The 9649-nt window shown below is 49.2% G+C and overlaps 1 protein-coding gene across 1 annotated transcript in view; it reads left to right on the forward strand.

Moving 5' to 3' along the window:
* The first annotated feature begins 380 nt into the window (after positions 1-380).
* LOC119092362 (excitatory amino acid transporter 2) overlaps positions 381-9649 on the forward strand; it is a 26684-nt gene continuing 17415 nt past the window's right edge. The window contains exon 1 of the mRNA XM_037215326.1: positions 381-617. Coding sequence (XP_037071221.1) covers positions 389-617 — 229 coding nt within the window. The 5' untranslated portion in view covers positions 381-388. The remainder of the gene's footprint in view (positions 618-9649) is intronic.

The following is a 9649-nucleotide window of genomic DNA, read 5'->3' on the forward strand; positions in this document are numbered from 1 at the left end:
TTGCATGCATTTGATTCCAGTGGTCGCAAAAGTTACAATACTTGGCCTCAGTGGTGATCCCATAGAAATGGTGCTCCACAACCAGCTAGAGTGGGAAGGAGAGCTGGTTTATGCAAAGGCTAAAACCAATTAGGTACTTGCCGCTTGCCACGTGAGTGCCACACGGGTCTGTGATAGACCATGGATGGCCATGCTCTCGCTCGCTGCACCACCGCCAGCGCCGTGAGCAGCCGCCTGCAGACGTGGCCGAGCCCTCCGGCCGTGACTGACGGCCCAGGACGCTCCTCACCAGCTGGAGCAGCGCCGCGCCCAGCCGGCTGACACTCTCCTCCTGTTTCCAGCCGTCGCCATGGAGAAGACGGAGAAGGCCGGGAGCCAGACGATCCGGATGACGACGGCGGACCAGCAGCCGAGCGCCTTCCGCCGCTGGGTGCGGGAGAACCTGCTGCTGGTGCTGACCGTGCTGGGCGTGTTCCTGGGCTCACTGGTCGGCCTGCTGGCCCGTCAGACCGAGTACTCGGATGAGGTGGTGCTGCTGGTTGGCTTCCCCGGCGAGCTGCTGCTGCGCAGTCTCAAGATGCTCATCCTGCCTCTCATCATCTCGTCGCTCGTGTCCGGTAAGGGGAGATGGAGAGCACATGGGAAGAAATAGGGCGAGGGGAGAGGGAATATGGGTTAAACTGACGGAAAGAGGAAGGAGAAAACGCGGAGAGAGATGAATGCTTTTCTATAATGTAGTCTAGAAATATACGGGAAAGAAGTATGAAGGAGGGAGAGCAAAGGGATAAGAAAACAGAGGTAGGAGTTCCAATGAGATGGGGGGTAATATATTTGAAGGTACAAAGAGGGGAGTGGTGTGAACAGGGGCAGCGGGGACGGGAGAGAAAAACAGAGGCGGCAGAGCCATAATGGGAAAGAAGGACAGAGGCATGGAGTGACGGTGAAAGAAATCACTTATTTGATTACCTGGGACGGGAGATGAGAATGATTTTCGGCGTAACCTTGACATCAACGGACTCATTAAACCCAGTACAAACGAGCCAGTATCCTCACTTTTGTTCACAGGCGTTTTTAAACGTGGCGAACACGTATACATAGCCGCAGACTATAAACCGGGCATAAGCCTACGGTGTATTTTTATAGCTATCGTCGACGCACACAAGATCCTCCTTCTCGTTTCCTCTCTCATCTTGTCACATTGGGCGCTATTTTGACATGGAGAGGCCGACATAGTTTTGGTCGCATGTTTGAATGCCTAGCACGCGGCTTATTTGTGTCATATATTGTAGCTGCTCAAAGGTAGCTTACCGATTGCAGCTTTTGTATATACCTGAATATTCACGACGATATAACTAAACATTTAGAGATCCGTCATGACCTGCATTTCAATGGCCAAACACCCTTCGATCTCAGCTTGGTAAACCACATGGCGTCGTGCAACACGACATTCACATCTAAACACGTTGCTACACGCTTGCGTTTTCGTGTCCTGTCGTCATTGCCCTCGCAAAACTGTTGCTCTTCGCACCGCGTCAGGCTCGGATGATTCCTCCAGTTGTGGTGGTCACACTTACAGACATCCAACTGCTATCCTTGTGAAACTTTGACATCTGCTTGCGAGACGCACCTCCACCAGAACATTATGTAGGTCACACAATGTCACCCGGGCAGGTGAGCTAGTGGACATGGGCGTTGTTTTCAGATATCAGACTTGATAGTTGTATTTTTTTCTTGGCTTTGATCGCCGCATTGCCAACGTAATGGCAGGATTCGAAACACACCTTCGCGGGCGTGTAGCTTAAGAACTGGAGGTGTTAGGTTCTTAGAGGGGGAGGGCTGTGAACTGCACCGAATTATCTCCAAGGTGGCTATTTCAGATCAAAACCTCATACAAATGTGGAACATTCCTTTTTAAATGTACGTGACCAATTGTTGGCAGCAACAAAGTCCAGGGAAGCACCTAAGAGGTAACTCTAAACCTTTTACTCACAATCCATTACTCCATGTCAAATCAATTTGGTGTTCCGTAATCGCCCGTGTAGCCGCTATTCGCTTTCTTAGAGCCCACCATTAGTCGCCATGACAGCAAGTGGACCTCTTCTCCAGTCCGCTGGGTAATGCTCTGAACACTGCGATGACAATGACCTCTTCCTATATCGCCTGAAGTGGCAGTTCCGGGTGTCGCCGAGAAGGGTGCAGGTCATCGAGGATACCACACACGTGCTCAAAGGCAATGATATGACATTTTCAGAAGTTGTCTTGACGGTGAAAACGAGATTCGTTTGATTATCATCAAAATGTTACCGACGGGTGTAATATTCAGCTTCGGATGACAGGCGAGTGTCACCTGTAGCTGATGACACTCCAGCGCAATTTCCAGATATAAGGGCTGTCAATCGGCGCCCAATCAATGCTGTGTAAGGTCGATAACGTATTCAGAAAATGACGTGTTAAGGAGCATGTTCACTAAACAGTGCAATTGTGTTGTCTAGAACTGTCTTTCCCACTTAGAGTATACCGACATTTAAAAGCGAGCTTATTTCACCATATCTGATGCATGCTTCAATATATCCTGCTTAAGAGCATTCCCTTTAACGGACACCTTGGAGCCCCACTTGAACTCAGAGCGCTCACGCCATTGGCAGAAAATATGGAGATTTACACTGAGCCATGAAGCGTAACGCAATAATTACCAACTTTCATATCAAAAGTTGTAGCAACGGCTAAAGCCGCCGAGGATCTTTAGTTGCTATCACCACACGCACATTTATATGCACATTTATACCATGCGCATTTATAATCTTCGTGAGAGAATGAGCACCGGCGTTGTCTAGGGACCTGGCTAGAGCAACGTTGTTTGGGTATTACACGTTTTTAGGAATCAGTATTTAATCGTTTTGATTAGCACTGATGCCCGCTGCGAAGTTTTTTTCTATTATTTTACTGAGTTGGGGCAAATGATCTCTTTGGCATGGCCGTATGTGCTTCTGGCAGTCCCTGGCAGCCGTCTGCCGTCTGTGCTTCTGGCAGCCCTTAGCGTAATACCGTCTGCTGTCTGTGCTTCCGGCAGCCCCTAGCGTAATACCGTGTGCCGTCTATGCTTCTGGCAGCCCTTAACGTGATGTTGTGTGCCGTCTGTGCTTCTGGCAGCCCGTGATGTGATACTATGTGTCAGTCGATGGTATTTGGAGCTCCATTGAATAGTTATCTCGATGTCTTATCAATGGCAATGTCTGCACAAATGCTGTACATTTTCTGCATTCACGTTCCTTAGTTTGCTGATGTTTTTTAATGCAACGGAAGCGGTTCGAGGTGTGAAGGTCCAGCATGCGTAAGCCCACCCGGTACGTGCACTTCAGCGATAGCCTAGGTCTGGCGCCGCTCTACTCCTCCGAAGGCCTGCCACATATGCGCCCCGGCCAGCGGCGCGTGCTGCACATATCGTTCGATGTGGTGGGACACAGCGGCTGAACATCTGGGCGGCGTGTGCGCGTTCGCCGCCGCACCGAGCACCTCACCGTCCGTCCCCTTACTCACCGGGCTCGCCGGTGATGCGTACCAGCCGGCTCGCACCCGCGCCCACAGCGCGTCGCACCCGCCTGGCTCGTCACCAACCCTGTAGCATGAGCAGGAGCAGGAGTAGGCACTAGATTGGGAGCGGGAGCAGGAGTCGGAACCGGAGCCGGATCTGGGGCCAGAGCCGAAGCTAGAATCAATGCCATAGATCGGTTGGCGGTTTCATGTCAGTGATGCTCAAGTAATAAAACATACGCTGCGCAGAGTGCTCAAGGGCCAAGCGCACATTCTGCTCAACATTCTTAAAGTAAAGTCTACCACAGTGCATGCTTGGGTGATAGTTGTTTATTTAGCATAGATACGGAGAATTGTTGTCTGTGACTTACATATGCCAACTGGTACACTTGTCGATTGAAAACCTAAAAGGTACCAAAATATAGGTATTGTTGTTTTTGTTGTTATCTTTAGGTTTAACCCTGTTTACTCGTGATCTCTCCGAAGCTCTCTCTTGATCACTGAACAATCATCATTAAAAATGATAAAAAGCCGCTTTTCAAAGTTCGCTGAAAGTTCACGGTACAAAGTCATCAAAATTTACCTTTCGTATTTACCAACGGCATTTGTTTTCATTTCCCCGGCTTCTGGACAGACGCATCGCCTTGGTCTTTCCTGTTTCTGGTGCCTAGCGTGCGGCAACGTCCGAATTATCACCATGTTTTGGCATTTTTAGGCGTCAGCACACTTCCACTGGTTCTTTCCCTCCTTTGCCCTCATCTATTTCAGCTCCTTCGTTTTCTCAGGCCCATTCGGAATCTTCTTCATAATTGACTAGTGCTTGTTGATGGATGACAAACGCTTTCTGCATTTATTGCTGCTTTTCCGAGGATGTCTGCTCCTAGGATCTGAACACCGTGGTAGTTCTCAGCTAGCGTTGTCAATGACCGGCTATCCTGAATCGCCTCAAGCCGCAAGTCGAGTGCAAGTATTGTTGCAGGTGCTTGTCTGGGCCTCTCCTCCTCAACAGCTTTCCATCTGCTGCTTCCTTTGGACGTCACTTGGTAGGCTCCAGTTTTTAGTTGAATTGCTCTGTTGCCGTGGAGAACACTTCTCGACTCCGCGACCCCTGCGTTCATCACCACACCGACCGCGCCGCTTCATTCAAAGACAAACGAGCTTCGTGTCAGGCGATAAAATGTCCAGAATCTTAACAAACATCGTCAACTAAACGTGTAGTTACATTAGAGTAGGAAAAGGCGGGGGTGCGGTGAAGCCAGCGCGGGATCGAGGCCAAGACATATCGGCAAAGCCAGGCCTGTTTCTGCAGAATCAAGTGTCGACAATCCAGAGACACACGCATGACACAGGGAAAGCCACACATCTGAGGGCCCTCCTCCTGCTCCAGGAGACCACTTGAGATTCAAAAGCGTCCACGGGCCCGCGGGCTGCACTTCGTGATTGATATGACTGCTTGGCCTTTAATATGGTCACGATGCCGTCCGTCCTTAGCTTCAGTGCCTGAGTTATTCGGGACCGCCGGTGAGCCTAAGACGCTCAGAGCAACCTGCGCTTGCCTAGGTACCAACAAAATCGGTGTTCAAAATGGCGAAAGCTTCAAGACCAACCGGGTACCATAAATTGTCCGTGGGCAGGACACGAGGGCGTCGCCGAAAGATGTACGGCTTGTGGGACGGTTTGAGAGTATTTGTACTACAGACGCAAATGATGTCCTGTACCGGTCCAGTAGCCTTGGAGCGGTGGTATCAGAGAGGTCACCTGGTTGTGAGTCCAGAGCTGTGACATACCAAAGTATGGTTACTATTTGCACCGGATTAGTCTAGATCCCCTAACCGTAGTCGCGTACCCCTCACGCAGGAAACTGTTGGGCCGGTCGCTACGCCCCGGACATTCGGAGCACATTACGTGCGGGTATACACATGTGAACGTAACTGAAGATTATGTTGTTGACAAGATTGGGTAGTCACTGCACTGACAGACCCTTGGCTTCATCGGCGAGCCAGGCCGGTTCCACCGTCACCGTGTAGATTCACTTAGGTCATAGGCGAAGGACAAGAGCATACTGCCGTAAAAGCAAAGCCTGTGCGAGAGTGCCCCCTAGAGTGCCCCGTAAGCCCTGTAAATAAGTGAAGACCGACTACACTGAACGATGGACATTAAGAAGGTGCAGTAGCTGCAAGCGAATCTGACATTGGTGGTCGCCTGACGCTGACAGGGGACAGTGGCGTGGCAATAAGACCGGTGATTATATCGGTGATAACTGGCACGAATTCTTTGTGAGCGCCAGGTCAAGTCAGCGATGGCCTCAGGCCGGTCATAGGCTATATCAATCCGACTCATTCCGGTGACTCCCCTCCCGGGAATGACTTTGCAGCTGGCATCCCGGCGGACTGGACTGTCATTCAGTCGGCCTATGAGGCTAGCCACTGCAATAGCCCGTTTGTAGCCGGTTAGCATGTGTGGATAGCAATCCAAGATGGCTGACTTCAGTTTGTTGCCAGCCGACCTCGTGATGGTCGCTTTGCCCAAGTGTTGACCAGTTATACCAAAACACTGAAAACACTTGATTTGCGATAAAATCCGAACCCAAATTGCAGTCTTCACGCAGACGCTCACCGGTGAACGATTGGGGGAGGGGAGGGACAGGTGAGGATCGGAGATGATTGAAGGTGTTTTGTTCAGTCTTACCATAAAACACCTTTCCCAAGCGTACGTCTGTCTGCTTTTAGTCTGTGCGCATCTATAAGCCAGACGTACAGCACGGATGGCTGAGCAGATCGCCGTGAAATGTACGCTTACGATCGGTCCAGCCTTCGAGATGATCCGTAACGTATATACACGCCCGCTCGATGACGATTGCGGTCATGGTGCGTGCGACAACGGGGTACCTTTTGGCATTTATCGGGGGATACTTCTTGCATACGTGGGAAAAAGACTCCGTGCAAACGCCATCCGTTGATAACATTTTGTATCTCGAGCAGTGATTTGCGCAGCCCCGTTCACAGGAAACGTCGGAATGGGCAATTAAATCAATATATTAATTACATGTTTCAAACGTGCAAAAAAAAAACACATGGGTAATAGAATGGTGACCTCCGGAAACATTTTCGCGGATTTTGTGATGCAATCTGGTCATTTCTCGCCCTCCCACTTAAACTAAGCTGTCAGAGAAGGCGATTTTTTAAACTCAGGAGCGAATTTCCAAGCGAGCGCATGTCTGTCTGCAAGGGTGGAGGCGACATCCGAGAAGCCGTCGTGACTGGAGTGGTCGATTACCATCTTAAAGTGGTGTATGACATCAGCTAACACTGTTGTTGCATCACCTTTAAGATTCCCAAGAAGTACTCACCTGACAGCCACTGGCGTGATTTCGGCCTGTTACAGGTCAGCGACATTAAGACGCACATCAACTTTGGTACCAAAAGATCAGGCTGTGCGATTTACTACAGCTCTGCAAGGCTTGTGGTTACCACACCCCACCCTTTGCGAGTAATGCCGGACAAAAATGCAGGGGGGGGGGGAAAGCACATTGTACCCCTTCCACCAGAGCATGTATGAATGCATCGTGTGATTAAACATCTTTTGCAAAATCTCTGCATGGGCAGTGGCCCGAGCGACCCATGAGTAGTGAATTGCTTGCAAAAGCTACTGATATATAAGTTGTATTACTCATACACTACTTATTATCGGCACCACGTGGTGACACTACTGGCGTCGGGTGGCGACACTACTGACACCGGGTGGTGACACTGCTGGTGTCGGGTGGCGACACTACTGACGTTGGGTGGTGGCACTACTGACACCGGGTGGTGACACTACTGGCGTCGGGTGGCGACATTATCCGCGCCAACTGTGCCGTCTCCTTGCACAACATTAAATTTATGTCACGGATGCGCGGTCCATAAAGCACGATAAATCGATGGAGAAACTGATTGGCCCCCCAAAAGCACTGCTCGGAATTTAATTTACGTGATCAAGGACTAGCTGATGTTGGCGTGTGGGAATTGGATTTTATGGAAGCAATGCTCCTGCGATGTCTCTCGCTGTCGCGTACCAGTGGCGCAGGTGGGGAGCACAGGGGGGGGGGGGGGGGGGGCGATTGACGACGATTAGGGGTCTGACCTGAGGCCCCGAAGATTCCAAATGGCTGACCTGACCTGACCTGAATGACTGGATGGCTAAAGGTCCCGAATGACTTATAAACAAAATGAAGCACCATAATGAATCAATAATTTTCGTGTCGGCACCGCGAGCTTTTATTGCAGGACAGCCCAATTGGGGTGCTCCCTTGGCGTGTGAATTGCTTCCAGACACCTGAAAATTGTCCACACATTTTGCACGCTACGACTAAGAATTGGCAGTAGAAGTAATATTGCGTGTTCTTTTAGACTGTATCAGGTTTTGCAGTCAAAGAAAGGGCAGGCATACATTTCTGAAGTATAAATTTGGCCGTGTATCAATAATGTGACGCATAAGTAACTGCAGTAGAAGTAATGACATGCATAAGTAAAGACTGTATGGGGTTTTGCAGTAGAAGTAGTGACGGGTAAAAGCTTATGCGGTCTCAGAGCACAAGTTTTGTCGTGTGACACTAATGTTGGGTACAACTTTTTTGGCAATATATGCATTATCGCGTAACACTAATGTGTATAAGTATTGGCAGTAGAACTAATGTCGCAGCATTCCTACCGGCAGGAATTTTGGTTGTAGCACGAATGTCGTGGAACTCTCTAAGGGCCTCCGGATCGACCAGGGGGCCCCGCCTCATGTCGCTAGGTTAGCAGCCGGTGGAGACGCCATCTTCGGGCGAAATGACCTTTCAGCCCCCGACCGGGAAAGTAATGTGCCTTCTTGTGTTCTACCTTCTGAAAAGGGCAACAGTTCTTGCCCTTCCCTTAACCCTTACCCGGAATACCCCTTCCCCAGAATGAGGTAAGGGGTCTCATCAGTGCTCAATAGAGTCGATCAAAAGAACGTCAAAAACGAAAATTGTCATCAATGTTTGCCTGAGCTCGCCCATCTTCTTGCAGAATTGACTAGTGGAACAAATTACATTAAACAGTTTTGAGTCCTCTTGCTTGCAGCCTAGGAGCAAGGCCACCAATGGTCTAGGCTGAAGGTTCCGAAAAACATTTGGAGGCTCCCTCTGAACAGATAGACAGTGCGACAACACGCACAACAAAAATTCTTTACTCCTCCACTTCCAACACCTGATTCCAGCACCTGATAGCAGTGCTACAAACGCTAATCCGTTCCTGTTATCGATACAAAAATTCCACGGATGAAATCTACCTTCGGAAAACCTAATTCTAAACGTGCGAAATGAGGCTCTTAACCATTCAAAGGTATCTCTTTAAGGTGCGTCGATATTTTCGTCGGGCCATTGGCTGTCGACTAGTGTTAGCGTCGCGGCGCGGATGCCGTGCGGTTAATGGAAGCTGCGTCGCCAAGTATCGGGGTTTTGTTTCTTAGCCTGGCGAAGCGTTTTTGTAAAAAGCTATGTTTTCACGAATCGATTGTGATTTAAGATTGAATAGCCGCAGGCGAACTGCAAGCTACATTCACGGTATTTCCAAAGTATCTGCAGAACCCCAAGAATTATGGCAAAGCCTCTGAGTGCTATCGGTTTGGAATAGCTGCACCACATCATTGCAAAATGAATGGCGTTGGCGGGTTTATTCCATGCAGTCACTTATCATCTCCTTCCCAAAGTTATTGATTTCAAAACAAACGGAGTCACTTCTTGTGCAGGCTTCTTGTTTCTGTTCTAGTTTCAAGAAGTTAGTAATGATAAAATGAAAAAAATCGTGAAGAAATACAAAGCATAACACGGACTGATTTTTCCGGAATGACTTCAAACTTTTGCATACCTGTAAAACATTGTATAACAAATCGCTTGGTATCAATAATTTAGATGCGCCTTCTACGGTCACTGACCTACTGCAGGTCAAAGTCAAGTCACAGATTTAGCGGCGACAATGACTTGGGAATCGTTCAATGCAACGGAACAATGGAGTGTTAGACGAAGTCATACATCTCCGTGCTAGTTTCCTAGACAACACAACAATTGAATTAAAAAAGCCCATTGACGTACGACCAGGTAGGAAAGTCAGACCAA

Source organism: Pollicipes pollicipes, unplaced genomic scaffold, assembly GCF_011947565.3.
Source record: "Pollicipes pollicipes isolate AB1234 unplaced genomic scaffold, Ppol_2.1 Scaffold_3447;HRSCAF=4054_pilon_pilon_pilon, whole genome shotgun sequence".
Taxonomy (NCBI): Eukaryota; Metazoa; Arthropoda; class Thecostraca; order Pollicipedomorpha; family Pollicipedidae; genus Pollicipes; species Pollicipes pollicipes.